Source organism: Grammomys surdaster, unplaced genomic scaffold (assembly GCF_004785775.1).
Source record: "Grammomys surdaster isolate TR1022 unplaced genomic scaffold, NIH_TR_1.0 100, whole genome shotgun sequence".
NCBI classification, from domain to species: Eukaryota; Metazoa; Chordata; class Mammalia; order Rodentia; family Muridae; genus Grammomys; species Grammomys surdaster.
Window position 1 is genome coordinate 4,997,164 of NW_021604579.1, and position 18,198 is coordinate 5,015,361.

Consider the following 18,198-nt stretch of genomic DNA (forward strand, 5'->3'; position numbering starts at 1 on the left):
CTCTCTCTCTCTCTCTCTCTCTCATTTCTTTTCTTTCTTCAAGACAGGGTTTCTCTGTGCAGCTCTGGCTGTCCTGGAACTCACTCTGTAGACCAGGCTGGCCTCGAACTCAGAGATCCACCTGCCTCTGCCTCCTGAGTGCTAAGATTAAAACTATGTGCCACCTTTTCCAGGGGCTATGCTCTCTGTTTTAAAAGATTTATTTATTTTTATTTTATTCATATTTGCATTCACTTTGCCTACACATATGTCTGTATACAATGTACATGTATGCATTGCCCCTGAAGGCCAGAAAGGGGCATCTGATGCTCTGGAATGAAGTTACAGATGGGTCATAACCCCAATGCGGGTGCTGAGAATTGAATTTGGATCCTCTGGAAAAAAGCCAGTGCTCTTACCACTAAACTATCTCTCTAGTCTTTTCAATCCTTTCCTCCTTTTCTTTCTTCTTCCTTCCTTCTTTCCTTCCTTTCTTCTTTTGCAACATGACCTCCTATACTCCAGGCTCGGTTGGAACTTACTATGAAGTTGGTCTTTATAGGGATACAGCTCTGAACACATACATGTTTATTCAGTACCAAGTTTGAATCCAGGGCTTCATGTGTGCTAGGCTGCAGTCTACAACCAAGCCACAGCCCAGCCTCACTCCTGCTTTATTCGACAGGTGTAGAATGTGCTGGGATGTAGGACCCTGCTTATTCTTTCACAAGCTGGCATATGTTATTCTTCAGCCTAGATTGCTGCTGCTTCCCAGCTTCCTTGAACTCTCTGAGTGACACTTGTTTATCCTTTCAGAAAACTTTTACCACGTGGCAGTTATTAAATATCTGTCAAATGCATGAGTAAATTGTGCTTTTATGTATACGGTACCAAGGATCAGACTCAGGTTTTGTTTTTAGATTTTTGTGGGTTTTGTTTGTTGGTTTGTTTGTTTGTTTGTTTTCTGTGTGTAACAGAACTCTGGCTGTCCTCGAGTCACTCTGCAGATCAGGCTGGCCTCGAACTCACAGAGATCTGCCTGCCTCTGCCTCCTGAGTGTACCACCATGCCTGGCTCCAGCATTTCTTTTAAAAGATAGAATCTTTCTATTTATCCCAGGCTGGGCTTAAATTTACAGTGCTCTTGAATTTATGGGCAGGGGCTACATTGCCTGACTAAGTCAATCACTTCTATCCACTTCTAACAGAGCATTGTTTGTGGGTGAGATTCGCAATAGAAGTCTGCAAAATCAGGAAATGAAGTTAACAGAAGAAATCAGCACTGCCACATGACTCCAGCCATCTGCTTCCTTCTGCATTTTTTTCCCCTTGCCTTGCCAGTTCTGTCCATACGACTCCCTCTCCTCCCTCCCCACCTGCCAGCACAGCCCAGTGGTTTTAGCTGGCTGTGGTCTTCTTCCCACAACCTCACTTCAGCACTGATCTTCCTGTCTGATTCCTTCCCTAACATATCTTCTATGCCCACAGCTGGTGCTCCACACAGAGGTATGTGAATATTTACATGTGTGAGTGTGCCTGCCTGCATGTGTGCATTCATGTAAAAGTGTAACCTAGCTCTGGAGTCCTGCATTCTCCGTCATCCTGACTATGTTGGGCTAAGTTTCACTTTCAAGGGACAGAGTGGGAGAAGGGAGGTGTCAATTCTACCCCAGATGTCTCTGCAGGAGTCTCCTCAATAACAACAAGTAAAAACTACTATATTCAGTTCCTACCAATGCTCTTGACAGTTTCCTTTGATCCCAAAATATCTCAAAAAAGTGAGAGTTTTTTCTTTCAAATTTCTTTCTTCTTTCTTCCTTTCTTCCTTTCTTCCTTTCTTCCTTTCTTCCTGCCTTCCTGCCTTTCTTTCTTTCTTTTTCTTTTTTTGGGGGTTTTTGAAACAGGGTTTCTCTGTGTAGCCACCACTGCCTGGCTCCTTTCTTTCTTTTTTTTTTTTAAAATATGAATATGAATACACTGTAGCTGTCTTCACACACCCACATGCACACACACACACGTATAAACAAATAACACTTTTTTTAAAAAAAATTTCTTCTAGAAAATAAAGTTTTACGGGGACTGGGAGGACTTTTTGTCAGGCTTGGTAAGACCGGGCATGGTGGTGTTACAGGGTTCTCTCAGTTATTGTCTTATGGAAAGAATTCAGTTGAGAGATGCAGGCAGCAAATCCAAGCAAACATTCTAAAGAAGGAAAGTGGGCTGCCCCAAATTAGGGATGGTAGCATAGTAAATGCTGGACTGTAGCTTTTTAAAAAGTAAATATTTGCCGGGCAGTGGTGGCGCACGCCTTTAATCCCAGCACTTGGGAGGCAGAGGTAGGTAGATTTCTGAGTTCGAGGCCAGCCTGGTCTACAGAGTGAGTTCCAGGACAGCCAGGGCTATACAGAGAAACCCTGTCTCAAAAAACCAAAAAAAAAAAAAAGTAAATATTTATGGTATAGGTGACATATTTATGGGTTGATAATTTCATTTTTTTCCTTTCAAATCATGGAGGACTGGATCTGCTCTTTCTCCGTCTCTCTGTCTCTGTTTTTTCAAGATGGGGTTTCTCAGTGTAGCCCTGGCTGTTTTGGAACTGCTGGCCTTGAACTCAGAAATCCAGCTGCCCCTGCCTCTTAAATGCGAGGACTAAAGGCGTGCACCACCACTACCTGGCCTAGATCTTTCTTCTAAGGTATTTTAAGTCATGATTCTCTAGGTAGCTGACAAAGGAGGACAGGAAGGAAGACCACAATGTAGTGAACCCAAAGGGTCTTTTGCAGACCCTTTAGTGCACCTGTGGAGTTGCCCGGGTACCTGAGTTACAGACAGTTGTGAGCTGCAGTGTGGATGGGAACTGAACCTGGGTTCCCTGAAAGAGCAACAAGCTTGTGATGGAGCTGGAACAACTATCTGCAACCCCAAGGACATAAACCACAAAAGAGTGTTCTCTTAGTCCAGAGACACGGCTTCAGAGGTAAAGCCACAGTTCTCTTAATGACTTCATATCTAACTTGAGTTTGAAACCACTCTAGGTCCCATGACTGATCTCATGACTAGCTCTCTGTTAATAAAGTTTGTAATTCCAGAATTAAGACATTTTGTTGTAAGCCGGGCTGTGGTGGCACACGCCTTTAATCCCAGCACTTGGGAGGAAGAGGCAGGCAGATTTCTGAGTTCGAGGCCAGCCTTGTCTACAGAGTGAGTTCCAGGACAGCCAGAACTACACAGAGAAACCCTGTCTCAAAAAACAAACAAACAAACAAACAAACAAAAGACATTCTGTTGTTTTTCTAAATTGGCTTTGATTTTACAGCAGTTTTCCAGGCTGTGTAAACAGGAACATGGCTTGTGCCATCTGCAAAACTTCCTCTCAGCTCCATCCTCATTTCTATATTCCCAACAGTGATGTAAGCCTCTAATTCTAGAACTTGAGATGTAGATGCAAAAAGATCTGAAGTTCCAGGCCAATCTCAGCTTATCTCAATAAAATAAACAACAGGGACCAGGCTTGGTGGTGAGTGCCTTTAATCCCATAACTCGGGAGACAGTGGCAGGCAGATCTCTGTAAGTCCAAAGCCATCTTGGTCTATAGAGTGAAGAAAAGAGTATCTGTGAAGTTACCTAGACAGCCAGTCTAGCCAATCGGTCAGCTCCAAATCTAGTGAAAGACTATCTCAAAAACAGTAAGGTGGGTCTGGAGAGATGGCTCAGTGATTAAGAGCACTGACTGCACTTCCAGAGGTCCTGAGTTCAAATCCCAGCAATCACATGGTGGCCCACAACCATCTGTAATGAGATCTGATGCCCTCTTCTGGTGTGTCTGAAGACAGCTACAGTATATTCATATGTAATAAATAAATAAATCTTTAAAAAATAAATAGTAAGGTGGAGGCTGGAGAGATAGATGGCTCAGTGGTTAAGAGCACTGACTGCTCTTCCAGAGGTCCTGAGTTCAATTCCCAGCAACCACATGGTGGCTCACAACCATCTGTAATGGGAACCAATGCCCTCGTCTGGTGTGTCTGAAGACAGCTGCAGTGTACTCATAATAAACAAACAAACAAGCAAATGTGTTGTTCATGGATATTCTATACTTTCACTGATTTTTTTTAAAATAAAATAAAACAATAAGGCAGAAACATGACTGAAGAATGCATCCTACATTGCTCTCTGGTCTCTACACACACATGTATGTTTTGGCAAAGAAATACATATATCCATTCCAAACACCAAACACACACCAAACTTAACACCTCGCTAAACAAACAAAAATCGTCTTCTATGTTCACTCCAGTAGATTATATAAGGAGAAAGTGGTGGGGAAGAAAACATAGTTGTCCGTGGTAGAGTTCAGGCCTGCTTGTCTAGTCAGGTGGGCAGCCATCTGACTCGTGGTGTTTGCTTCTCTTGCTGTATCTGTATCTTCTCTGTGTATATTTGGGATCAGACACTTCTTTTTTTTTTAATTTTTATGTGCATTGTGGTTTGCCTGCATGTACATCTGTATGACGGTGCCAGATCCCCAGGAATTGAAGTTACAGACAGTTTTGAGCTGCCATATGGGTTTTGGCAATTGAACTCGGGTCCTCCGGAAGGTCAGCCAGTGCTCTTAACCCATAAGCCATCTCTCCAGCCCCCACTCCTTCTTTCCTTCCTTCCTTCCTTTCTTCCTTTCTTTTTAAAAATATATTTATTTACTTTATGTACATGAATACACTGGTAGCTGTCTTCAGACACATCAGAAGTGGGTGTTAGATCCCATTACAGAGGGTTGTGAGCCACCCTGTGGTTGCTGGGAATTGAACTCAGGATCTCTGGAAGAGCAGTCAGTGCCATTAACCACTGAACCATCTCTCCAGCTGCCACATTTGTTTCTTAATCATTTTTGAAAAGTTTTTTTTTTATCACTGTGGAGGTGTTTGTGTGTGGGAGGTGCACATTTGCCAGAGCATGGGTGGGGAGGTCAGAGGACATCTTGTGCCGTTGGTTCTCTCTTTCCACCTTTAAATAAGCTTTAGGAAATCAAACTGAGGTCTTCAGGCCTACAGAGGAAGCACTTTTACCCACTCTGAGCCACCTCACCAGTGTGGTTTCATATCTGCATACATGGTCACGTTCACTCTTGTTCCCCGTGACACCCCCAACATGTCTTCCTCCCACCTTCATGTCTTCACCTTCGTTGTGTGTGGGCCCACTTCTTTTGCCTGCTAAAGCACTAATTGTGTTGGCTCAATCTTGCCCTCAGGCACTTCTTGAACCTCTGAATATACTTAATATCTGATGGTATCAGCCTTCTACTCCTCCAGGGGCATCTGGGGTGACTTAGAACAAACCAACTGCTAATGGTGTGTACTTGCTATGCAATTAATCAAAAAGGGAACGGTGGATGTTCAAGAGAAAAGGCCCCAGTTGCCAAGACTGACAACCTGAGTTTAGTTCCCAGGAAACACTCTGTAAAAGGAGAGAACCAACTCCTGACAAAACATGTACACATATGCACAAAATAAAAAGTTCAAATGCAATTTTTAAAAGGACATCTCAGCTGGATGGCGTGGTACACACCTTTAATTCCAGAACTTAAGAGGTAGAGGCAGGCAGAACTCTAAATTCAAGGCCACCACACATGGTGGCTCACAACCATCTGTAATGGGATCCAATGCCCTCTTCTGGTGTGTCTGAAGATACCTACAGTGTACTCATTTACATAAATTAAGTTATTAAATTAAAAAAAATCTCCCACATCTATACCTAACCCCTTTAACCTCAGCTCTCAGGAAGCAGAGGCAGATTGATATGTGTTAGTTGGAGGCCAGGCCTGTCTACGTAGTGAGCTCCAAGCCCGTAAGAGATACACAATACGACTCCATCTCAAACAAAAGCAAAAACAAGCCAGATGAGGCAGTTCATAGCATTAATCCAAGCACTCTGGAGGCAGAGGCAGGGGGAATCTCTGTGAGTTTGAGGCTAGCCTGGTCTACTGAGTTAGTTCCAGGAATGCCAGGGATATATAAAGAAACCCTGTCTCAAAATCCAAAGTAACAGTAGTAATAATAAAAAAAGTTAATAAAGTTTAATTATATGTGTACATATAGACACACATATATACATATATGCATATACATATATACTCTGTATATACATATTCATATATATATTCATATACATACTTGGCTGAAGCACTTGTGGTGCAATCCTTGAGACCCACAAAAAGGTAGGAGAGAATAAACTCCACACAAAGTTGCCCCCTTACCTTAATTTACACAAGTGCCATAGTATACGCCCCATCATACACATGTACAAGTGATAATTAACTAACTAAAACTTTATTTATACACCCCCACACACACACTCAGGATCGGAAAGAGTGCAAACTTCTTTTGTTCTTTCTGTTTTTTGTTTGTTTGGGACAGAGTCTCACTATGTAGCCCTGCCTGGACTGGACCTCCCTATGTCGATCAGGCTAGTCTCAAATTTCCTCCGCCTGCCTCTGCATCCTGAGTACTGGGGTGAAAGGTGCCACGAGATTTTTCTTAAATTTGGTCCCGACAGTTTCTGGACTGAGATGAATATGAGCCTCTGGAAACCTAAGCTGTGCTGTTCTTCTCATTCAGACAGCCAGAGTAGCCTAAGCAGGAAGTGCCAGCAAATAAAACAGAGAACTCAAGAGACAGGAGCAGAGTGTTTCCTTGACCTTTGGACCTGACTACAGTCCTCTTAGGGGCCAGAAACAACTGCCAAAAGATAATATTTTCAGAATGTGCTGAGGATTGTTTGACTCTCAAACCCTTCCTCCTGCCTCCTAGCCCACTTGATCACTTTCTGACTGCTTCTGTCTCTTTCAGCACCACACAGCTGCAGCCGAGCTGGCACTTACTCACAGCCCATGCTTCTGCCTGCTCCACATTACCTTTCAGAACCATAACCTTGGCATAGATACTAGAACTAGCCCAGGGTGCTGTGTGCTGTGTGCTGTGTGTGTGTGTGTGTGTGTTCAAGATCAGAGTACAGTTTCAGAAGTCAGTTCTCTCCTTTAATCGTGTGGGTGAGTAGGTCCTAGGGATGGAATGCAGGTTGTCTAGCCAGCCCTGAAATTAATTTAATTTTAAAAATATAAAGATTTTTTGGCCGAGCGGTGGTGGCGCACGCCTTTAATCCCAGCACTTGGGAGGCAGAGGCAGGTGGATCTCTGAGTTCGAGGCCAGTCTGGTCTACCGAGTGAGTTCCAGGACAGCCCAGGCTATAAAGAGAAACCCTGTCTCAAAAAATAAAATAAAATAAAATAAAAATAAAAAAATTAAAGATTTTAAAAAATTATTTCTTTAATGTATGAATGTTCTGCTGCATGTACTCATGCATGCCAGAAGAGGGCATCGGACCCCTATATGGATGTTTGTGCGCCGCCACATGGGTGCTGGGGATGGAACTCAAGAGCAGCGAGTGTTCTTAACTACTAAGCCATCTCTCCACCCCAATCTTAAAAAATTGAAACTGAGGCTAGGGATGCCCAGTGGGTAGAGCCCTCCAGACTCCACTGCAAGATGGTCAGACAAGGTCTATGTTCCTGAAGCAAGGACCGAGACACAGCTCCACTCCACATCTCCCCTTGTGCATAAAGAGTTCTCCTTCCCCTTAACGACCTCCATTCAGGCCAAACTGGGATTTACAGGTTTACTACAGAAAAGAATTCCAGGATAAGCTAGTATGAAACAAAGTTGGACTTATTAAAAATAGAAAGGTGGGGGCTGGAGAGATGGCTCAGTGGTTAAGGCTCTTCATGCTAGCCGGGTGGTGGTGGCGCACACCTTTAATCCCAGCACTTGGGAGGCAGAGGCAGGCGGATTTCTGAGTTCGAGGCCAGCCTGGTCTACAGAGTGAGTTCCAGGACGGCCAGGGCTACACAGAGAAACCCTGTCTCGAAAAACCAAAAAAAAAAAAAAAAAAAAAAAAAAAAAAAAAGGCTCTTCATGCTTTTGCTGAGGACCCAGATTTAGTTCCCAGCACCCACATGACTGCTCACAATCATTGGGATATCTGGTTGTGGGAATCTAGTGCCATCTTCTGGTCTCCGGGCACCAGGCATATACGCAGTGGTGCGCATGCACATATTCAGGCAAAGCACTCATACACATAAAATAAACAAATCTAAAAATAAAACGGAAACAAAATAAGCAAAACAAGATGTCCAGAGAAAGAGAAAAGCACATTGGAGAGCAAAAGTGTGAGCTTCCCAAGGGAGTGTTTAGGATGGAAACAGAAGTTTGGCAGGCAGTTAGGAACTGGCCCTAGTAAGATCCTTTCTGGAGACCCAACTATCTGGATAGACTCTCCTGACATTACTGCTGATGTCTCACAGATCAAAGTGCCTATGCTTGCAGTTGCTTCACAGATCAAGGGCCTTCTACTTGATGACTTTTAGTAATTATACTGGTTTATGACAGAGTTCCAGTGCCAAGTGAAGAAAGCAATCAGTCATCTTGTGCACAGAGAGATGACAGAACACCCTTTATTCATGCCCTGGTATTGATTTCCTTCTTCTGTAACCATTTAAAAGCACATAGTCCCTGCCACTAGAATGGTAGGCATCCTGTCTTGTAACCCTTTGTGGTTTTCTCTTTTAATAGACAAGCTGGTTGAGCAGGGTCTTTAACTCTTGACTGTCCCCAGGACACCATTCTGGGGTTACAGCAGCTACACAAGGTTGTAACAACTACAGCTACCATACACTTGCAGTCAGGTCCCCCTTGCCCTCCTCAAGACAGGGTTTCTCTGTGTAGACCAGGCTTGTCTGAACTTACAGAGATCCAACTGCACCTGCCTCTCGAGAGCTAGGATTAAAGGCTTTTAGCACAAGGCCAGTTAGAATTCTCTCTCTCTCTCTCTCTCTCTCTCTCTCTCTCTCTCTCTTTCTTTCTTTCTTCTTTCTTTTAAATGTGTATGGATGTTTTACCTGCCTGTATGTCTGTGTACCAGTTAGGTGCCAGAAAAGTGTGGTAGGTCCTGTGGCTCTCCAGTTACAGATGGCTGTGACCCACCAAGGGGACGATGAGAATCCTGCGTCTCCTGGCAAAGCAGTCATTGTGCTTAATCACTGAGTAATCTCTCTAGTTCAAAATCAGTTTTTTGTTTGTTTTTTTGTTGTTGTTGTTTGTTTTGTTTTGTTTTTCTTGTTTTGTTTTGTTTTAGATACAGAGTTTCTTTGTGTAGCCTTGGCTGTGGCTGTCCTAGAACTCACTGTGTAGACCAGGCTGACCTTGAACTCAGAGATCTGTGTAACATAAATTTGGGGTCACTTTTCTTTTAAAAGATTTATTTATTCATTTTTTTATGTATGTGAGTACACTGTCACTTGTCACTGTTTTCAGATACACAAGAAGAGGGCATTACATTACAGATGGTTGTGAGCCACTATGTGGTTGCTGGGAATTGAACTCATGACCTCTGAAAGAGCACCCAGTGCTCTTAACCACTGACCCATCTCTCTGGCCCTTGGAGTCACTTTTTTGTTTGTTTGCTTTTGTTTTTTTTGTTTTGTTTTGAGACAAGGTTTCTCTGTGTAGCTCTGGCTGTCCTGAAACTCACTCTGTAGACCAGGCTGGCCTTGAACTCAGAAATCTGCCTGCCTCTGCCTCCCAAGTGCTGGGATTAAAGGCATGCGCCACCACCGCCCGGCTCCAGCTATAAGTTCAATCAGCTCTTTATTGGCCAATCAGAGGTGTTGGGAAACAATTTTTACATAACATTGAGACAGGAGATGCTCCAAGGACAACAATGCCAACGTCCAGACTCCAACTGTCTTAGTTAGGATTTCATTGCTGTAAAGAGACACAATGACCAAGGCAACTCTTACAAAGGACAACATTTAAATGGAGCTGGCTTACTAGTTCTGAAGTTGAGTCCATTATTGGCACAGCAAGAGGCATGGCAACATCCAGGCAGGCATGGCACTGGAGGAGCAGAGAGTCCCACATCTTGCTCCGAAGGTAAACAGAAGGATACTGGCTTCCTCAGGAAGCTAGGAGGAAGCTCTCAAAGCCTACCCCCACAGTGATACACTTCCTCCAACAAGGCCACACCTACTCTAAGAAGTCCACACTTCCCAATAGTGCCACTCTTTATAGTGCCAAGAATATTTAAACCAGGACAGCAACTAATGTCATCTGAATGCCATGTGCACAAAACTATCTCCCAACAGATGTCTGCCTCTGCCTCCCCAGTGCTGGGAATAAAAGCAATGACCACCTTGCTTGATTTAGCAATCAGGTTTCTTCACAATGGAAAGATACTGCATTTTGGTGGCTCCAGAAGTTGTTAAGAATCCTCCTTCCCTCTTTAGCATTGATCTAAGATGTAGGTTACAGTAAGTTTAGAAGTTAGCCAGGATGCCGGGCAGTGGTGGTGCACGCCTTTAATCCCAGCATTTGGGAGGCAGAGGCAGGCGGATTTCTGAGTTCGAGGCCAGCCTGGTCTACCGAGTGAGTTCCAGGACAGCCGGGGATATACAGAAAAACCCTGTCACAAAAAACCCAAAAAAAAACCAGAACATTTGTTTTATGACTGATTGAAATCCTCAAGATGAACTAAATGTTGCAACAGCTGCCCTGTTGGATTTAGGTATAACAATATTCCTTCATGGAATCCATGTCTAAATCTGCGACAGACAATTTTTGGTGGCTAATCTGACTAGTCCTAGTGGTGCTTTGTCTCTTAGCCTTGGCACTCCAGTTATACTTTCTCACATTTACCACAGGTCGACTTCTGAAGGTGGTAGGCCCTCCTGAGTCTGGAAGTAAAGACATGCACCATCACTGCCTGGCTTTTGTTTCCAGATCCTAATTTTGAGGGATTTGGTGGGAAATTTTCAGAAGTATGTCTGTGTCAGAAATAAACACCATTAACAGAAGCGGGAGGAATGTAGCTCAGTGGCAGAATGCTTTCCCAGGATGCAAAGTATGCCTGCGTTTTCCCCTAGCATCACATGAATTGTAAGTGGTAGCATGCACTAGTACTCCAGCACTTGAGAGGTGGAGGCAGAAGGATCAGAGATTCAAAGTCAAACACTTGGCTACATAGTAGATTTGAGACCAGCACAAGCTACATGAGACCCTGTCTCAAAACAAAACCAAAGTAGAAGCCAAGATTAGAAGGCATTCATTTTGTGTCCATAAGAATCATTTCTTTCTTTTCTTTCTTTCTTTTTTTTTTTGTTTTTCTGAGACAGGGTTTCTCTGTATAGTCCTGGCTGTCCTGAAACTCACTCTGTAGACCAGGCTGGCCTTGAACTCAGAAATCCGCCTGCCTCTGCCTTCCAAGTGCTGGGATTAAAGGTGTGCGCCACCACCGCCCGGCGAATCATTTCTTGATAACCTCTTGGCTTTAGTTACTTTAGGAAGGGCTGGCACAAATGACTCCATGTGTTAGTGATTTTGAAGCAGGGTCTCAATATTGTAACCAATATTGGCAGAAATGAAATTATTTTAAAGACAATAGGGTCCTTAATTGTGTAAAGAGGTGACTAGGAAGGTAAGTTCAATTAACAAGATTTGTTCATACAGATTTTCCTTAGATTCAACAGAGCACTTGATGATAAGAATGTATCTTTTTGTCTGGCAGGGTGGTCCATGGTATTAATTCCAGCACTCAGGAAGCAGAGACGATGGATATCTGTGTGTTCAGCCAGGACTGTAGTTAGATTATGTCTTAACAACAACAAAAGCCTTATTTATCTTTCCTAAGCTAGAGAGATGGCTCGGCAGTTAAGAGCTCACACTGCTTTTACAGGAGAACTGAATTCCATTCTAGCACCTACATTAGACAACTCACAACCACGTGTAACATTAGACAGCTCACAACCACATGTAACATTAGACAGCTCACAACCACGTGTAACTCCAGCACAACACCTTTCTCTGGACTCCTGGGCATCCATAGAGACATGCAAATAACTCACACACATATCTATAAGTAAAAATAACATATATTGAAAAATGAATGTAGAGCTGGAGAGATGGCTCAGAGGCTAAAAGTATTTGTTGCCTTGAGGAACTAGGTTTGATTCCCAGTACCAAATCTAACCACCTGAAACTTCTGTTCTATGGGATCCAATGCTCTCTTCTGACCTGAGAACACTAGTCATGTATACAGTACACATCTATATACAAAGGCAAAACACTCATACAATGCATAAAATAGATACATCAAAATAAATAAATCTTTTAAAAATTTAAAACTTGGGCTGGAAAGATGGCTCTACAGCTAAGAGCACTCGTTGCTCTTGCAGAGGACGCAGGTTCAGTTCTTAGTAACTTCAGATCCAGGAGATCCAATGCCCTCTTCTGACGCAAGACTCACATGTGATGCACACACATAAATGTAGGATAGACATACATACACATAAAATAAACCTAAAAATTTTTAGATGTATTTCTTATTATGGGGCTGGAGAAATGACTCATCCCTTGAGAGCGCTTGCTGCTTTTCCAGAGGACAGGAGTTTCGTTCCCAGCCTCCACATCAGGAGGCTCAAAACCACCTGTGACTTAGCTCCAGAAGACCCAACACCCTCTCTGGCCTCTGCAGGAACCTGCACATATGTGGCCTAGACACACAAACATGTGCCTAAATTTGAAAGTTTTAAATTATTTTGTTTTTATTTTTAGTTAAAAATGTGAAAGAACTACTGCATTTCTGTATTTGTGTGTGTGTGTGTTTGCACATATGTCACAGTGTGTATATGGAGGTCAGAAGACAGCTTATGGGAGTCTGATCTTTCCTTCCACAGGGGGTATCCTGGGAATCAAATCCAGGCCTTCAGTCTTGGCTGTAAGTGCTTCTGGGAACAAGAGCAAGACTCAGAGGCAACCCCATTCCAACTCTGTCCTCTCCTGTGGCAATGTGTCAGCTGCAATAGTACCAAAGTCAAAATAATTAATAACAAACCTGAATGTCCTAGTTTAACCATTAACAATGTGTGGCTGAATTAAGAAGGAACTCAGCCCCCTCACGTCGGATCTGACTAAAGTCCTAAGCTGTTAGATAAGTCCACTCTTTCCCTTCTCTGATGAGACCTCCTTCTCAGATTTATTCTGAAATAAACCAGTCTCTTCTATAGAGCCACCTTCTCCTCTTTCTTCTTACATTTGGTATCCTGTTTGAGGACATCTGTAAAAGTATTATTTGGCGCTTTTCTATGTCTCCCTTGTTCCTGAATAATGACACAATTATGTTTAATAAGATTCAAGCTGGGCAGATACTCATCTATTCTCGCATGACTATTCTGGCTACTTCCCAGTCACGTGCCCCATTCACCTGTCATCTTCGTCTCACCCTGGGTCCTCTTGCTCCATCTGTGTCCTCATGGCAACTCCCTCCACACTCTCCAGCTGGGACTCCCTCAATGGGAATAGAAGTCCTGCCTTAACTCTCCTGCCCCGCTCTAGGCTGATCAGCTCTTTATTAACCAATCAGAGGTGATGGAGGACAATTTTTACACAACATTGAGACAGGAGATGCTTCAATAATGATTGACCATGCCAACTGGACTGCAACCAGATCTCTGGGTGCAAAAATCAGCATCTGAATACACAGTACACAAAACCATTCCCCACCCAACCTCCTTGCAATCCAGAAAGCATCATGTGGTGGCAGCTCCTCTCAGGATCCTGGCTTTTATTCTGCCCACTCCCACTCCTTCAAGCTTCACCCTCCGGTTACAGGAGAGCTGTTGTCTGCTTGTTGGGACTTTCAAGTCCAGGTTAGGGTGACTCTGCTGAAACCCAAAATCACCTACAGTGTTTAGCAGGTCTTAACCTCCCTGAATTCTCTTTCGGTAATCCGTCAGGTGATATTTTTTTTTTCCTTCCTCTTACCCTCCCTTCTTTAGCTTCTGAAGACCTGGGAGTCTTCTTGCTTTTTGTGCTCATGCCCAATGCTGGACTCATACTCACTCCCATAAGTGGCAACTGATCCCCTCTGCCCGTTCGCTTCTTTCCCAAGGTGCCTGTGAGATCAGTCCCCTGGCACTGCCTAAGCTGAAGCTCAGTGTGGTCAAGGCCTGCTGCCATTTATTTTGTGCTTTTTCTGACCTCTCCTGGAGAGGTTCTGCTGCTGCCTGGAATACTGATGTGGATGCCTGTCAGTGCATCTGGAATCCTCAGAACACTCCGAGTTCTTCCTAACAAGCATGGGTTCCCAGTTTTCCAAAATAACTTCAATTTCCTTCTTCCCTCCCTCCCTCCTTCTCTCCTTCCCTCCCTCCCTCCTTCTCTCCTTCCCTCCCTCCCTCCTTCCCTTGCCCTCCCTCCCTTCCTTCCTTCCCTCCTTTTTCTTTCTTTCTTCTTTTTCCTTCTTCTTCTTCTTCTTTTTTTTTTTTTTGACAGAGTTTCTCTGTGTAGTCCTGGCTGTCCTAGAACATACTCTACAAACCAGGCTGGCCTTGAATTAAGAGATCTGTCTGCCAGCCTCTGCCTCCTGAGTTATGGGATTAAAGGGATACACCACCACTGCCAGGCTATCCATCTTTTCTAAACTGTGTCTCAAGCATAAAGTGATTACTCTGTCTTGTTCTAATATAAATTGTCCCAGTAGCCTGAAAACAGCATGTTTGACTTCCAAATTCTGGGGGATCTTGGTTATAACAGAAGAACCCGTAATGACAAGTGGCAAGAAGTTCCCAATATGTAGGTTTTTTTTTTTTTCTAATCCTACTTTTCCACATCCCAATAACCCCAGTCCAGCTCTCTCACCTCTGGAGCTTTACACATTTTACCCCATCTTCTAGCTAGATCTCTGCAGGACTTACCAAATCTCTTTTCCCCCTTCTATACACACATAGCTTTAGCTTAGCAACTATGCTTTGATGCTCGAAAGCCAAAGCAGCTATCCCACCTCCCCTCTGGGTAGGCTGAGGCCTCTATTAGAGGGTGGACCCCCCCCCTTCATGCTCAATAGGACTTGTTCTAGTCTGCCCAACCCTAGAGCCTATGCAAGGAGACCTTGGCTAATAATCGGTTAAACTGGCGCTTCTGCCACCATCCCAGCTTTGACTGGCTTTTAAAAGCTTCGTTTCCTTTCAGTACACTAATTCAATGCACAGACTTCCAACCTGCTTTTCTAACCTACAAGGATACCTTTTAGCCACAGTCTTTTCTTTTTTCTTTTTTTGGTTTTTCGAGACAAGGTTTCTCTGTGTAGTCCTGGCTGTCCTGGAACTCACTCTGTAGACCAGGCTGGCCTCAAACTCAGAAATCTGCCTGCCTCTGCCTCCCAAGTGCTGGGATTACAGGCGTGCGCCATCACCACCCGGCGCCACAGTCTTTTCTCTTTCGAGCCCACCCACACTTTCCCTGTCTTCCTGCAGTACAGCTATCAGCCAAGCCCTAAGAGATAAAGTGTTCTTGGAGGCTTGGCTAAAATGACCAAAATAACTCCAAGTCCTGGACACACACTCCTTTACAGGGAGACTCTTGCTTAAGGCTTACACTATCTACCTAGATATATAAGCCTACACTATCTTTTGTCCTCCTCGGTGGTTAAATATAGTCATGTTGTTTCAATGTTTACAACGTTTTTACTCATCTTGCTGTCCCCTGCTTGTACATTTAATTGATGTTTCAGGGGCAGGTGGCTGAGCCTAGCTTGTAAAGTCTGCTAGAGATCAAGCGTTTACCTAAAGTCTCTGGGACCACTAAGAAGACAGAGGTAGAAGTTTTGTTAAAGCGATGGCAGTTATTAAGCCCACATTATGTGTCTGTGCTGATTAGTTTTCTGTCAACTTGACACAAATAAGAGTCACCTGGGAAGAGGAGCTCTCAAAGCTGAGGACTCACCTCCATCAGGCCTGTGGGCTTGTCTGTAGGGCCATTTTCTTGATTAATGACTGCTGTGAGAGGCTGCAGCTCACTGTGCATTCTGGTCAGGTGTTCCTGGGTTGTATCTGTAAGCACCTTAAACAAGCCATGGAGAACAAGCCAATGCTTCTCCATTGTCTCTGAAAGGATCTGTATTGGCACAAGTTACCTGAAGACTAAGTTTTCAGCTCAAAGGAGATTTATTTGCCTCTGAGAGACAAAGGGTGGGAAACTAGAAGCAAAGACAGGAAGGAAATAGAGGGAGAAAGGGGAATGGAACAAGGGGGAAGGGGAAGAGATATTTGCCCTAGAGAGACAAAGGACTGCCTCTGGATACAGAGGAGACAGACAGACATTGCCTTTAGGTAAATTGCAGTCTATAAAAGTAAACCTGGTGTTAGGAAGAGGTGTTTAATTTTAATTGAGCATGTTAATTAGGGACTCAAAGTGGGCTCTTGTTTGCTGAACTTCAATATTTTGATAGCTGGACCTTGGTAGTCAGATTCAGGAGAAGGAAATGGCCAAATAAGGGAATAGACCTTCGGGGGCTAGCTTTAGGCATGTAACCTAACAGTTTTTATCAAGGCAGAGGGAATTAGGAAGGGCAAGGCTGGGCAGAGCCATGTTTGCTGAGGTGTGGCCTGCGTTTGCCATGCTCAGGCTTGTGAGAGCCCCTTCAGTCTCTCCTTCAGTTCCTACTTCTAGGATCCTGCTTGAGTTCCTGTTCAGACTTCAGTGCAAGACTGTGGCTTGGCAGTGTAAGGTGAAACAAACCTTTTTCTCCCCATGTTGGTTTTGATCTGTGTCATGTGTAGAGGAATAGAAAGCAAACTAGAGTAATGGCCCAAACTATAAACTACACCATTCGATATTATGTCATTTATTTATTTGTTTATTTATTTAGTGACAGGGTCTCACATAGCCCAGATTTGTCTCTAACTTGTTCTATAGCCAAGGCTGATCTTGAGCTACTGATCTTGCCTCCTCCAACTTGCAAGTTCTGGGATTAGAGACTTGATCCATCACACTCAGTAAACGGATTAGGTTTGGAAAACAACAGACATCCAACCAGGCTAGAACAATTCTTGGAGGGCTGGGGTTACACTTTGAACGTGACACTTTGTAATCTCAGAGTTGAGGAAGGAGGCAGCTGGGTTACAGCAATGATTCAGCAGTTTATTCAGTGGCAAGGTCACAAGTGATTGTTGTACTTCAGACTTTTAAAAAGCCAGACTCATCAGGAAAAAGAATGTCCATTAGACCTTGTAGAGAAGATGGTGAAAGTTCTAAGGTGGGAGGTTGCAGACATGTTACATGTGTAGGTCTCCTCAATGGAGGTGATAAGAATCAAATACCTGAATTCCATCCAGAAAGCTGAGAGTGGTTTTTGTTCATGGCCTGTTGACCGTTTTGCTATCTGTGGATGCAGACTTCACCCACCTTTCGCTATGGAGGCAGACCTCACACAAATCCTCAGAATGATTATCCCAGACTCTGGCCTCCCTAGACCATTCATTACCCATCTTTAGGGTAGATGTCACAAGTACATTATGGCCTACTGACCTCTATACTATCAGTCAGAGACCACATTCCATTCTAGACCTTCTCGCTATAGAACCAACCTTCATGGTCACATGTACTTTGTGAAGGAGTTTCTATGTAGTCACACCTCAAGCTTTATTGTGCACTTGTGATTGGACTGAGTGTCTCCTGGAAGCCTTTCCCCAAATTGTACTGTGTTTTAAATATGCTGACAGTGAACCCCCTAGCATTAGACTCCTCAAAGACTGATTCAGGTTAACAAAGTCAATCTGTGCCATGTTTTCATTCTTACCTCTTTGAAAGGTTCAATCTCCTGTTTGACACCTGCAGAGATCCCTCCTCAAGGGGGAGATATAGTATGTGTCTCTTAATGGTAAGATGTATTTGAAGGATTCTAAATTCTAATAATTAATTAGAATCTGAATTTACTTATTTTTTGAGGCAGGGTTTCACTCTAGTTCAGGTTGGCCTGAATGCTTTGTAGCCCAGGTTGACTTTAAACTCAGGTCAATTCTCCTGCCAGCAGTGTTGGGATTACAATCATAATTCACCATACCTGGCTCCTGATTGTGTTTTACTATGCTAGAGTGACATGTTGGACGTCTGTGTGTACACTGCCCTGGGAAGTATGGCTGTGCTGAACTATTGTAACTTCAGGATAAGTCTGCTTTGCTTCAGAATAGGTTAGGCTCAGAGTAGAGCCCCTGTTGATTCTGACAGAACCAGAAAGAGTTAACCTCAACAAACCCTGTTATCAATCCTGTACCAGTGTAGAGAATAAACAGGCTCAGACTATCAAAAGTTACACACACACACACACACACACACAG

At 43.7% G+C, this 18,198-nt stretch overlaps 2 protein-coding genes across 2 annotated transcripts in view; one reads left to right on the forward strand and one right to left on the reverse strand.

The window, feature by feature from the left end:
- Positions 1-13,388, reverse strand: part of Prdx1 (peroxiredoxin 1) — a 36,370-nt gene extending 22,982 nt beyond the window's left edge. The window contains exon 1 of the mRNA XM_028788107.1: positions 13,287-13,388. Coding sequence (XP_028643940.1) covers positions 13,287-13,293 — 7 coding nt within the window. The 5' untranslated portion in view covers positions 13,294-13,388. The remainder of the gene's footprint in view (positions 1-13,286) is intronic.
- Akr1a1 (aldo-keto reductase family 1 member A1) overlaps positions 1,464-18,198 on the forward strand; it is a 34,297-nt gene continuing 17,562 nt past the window's right edge. The window contains exon 1 of the mRNA XM_028788097.1: positions 1,464-1,484. The gene's annotated coding sequence lies outside the window, so the exon portion shown is untranslated. The remainder of the gene's footprint in view (positions 1,485-18,198) is intronic.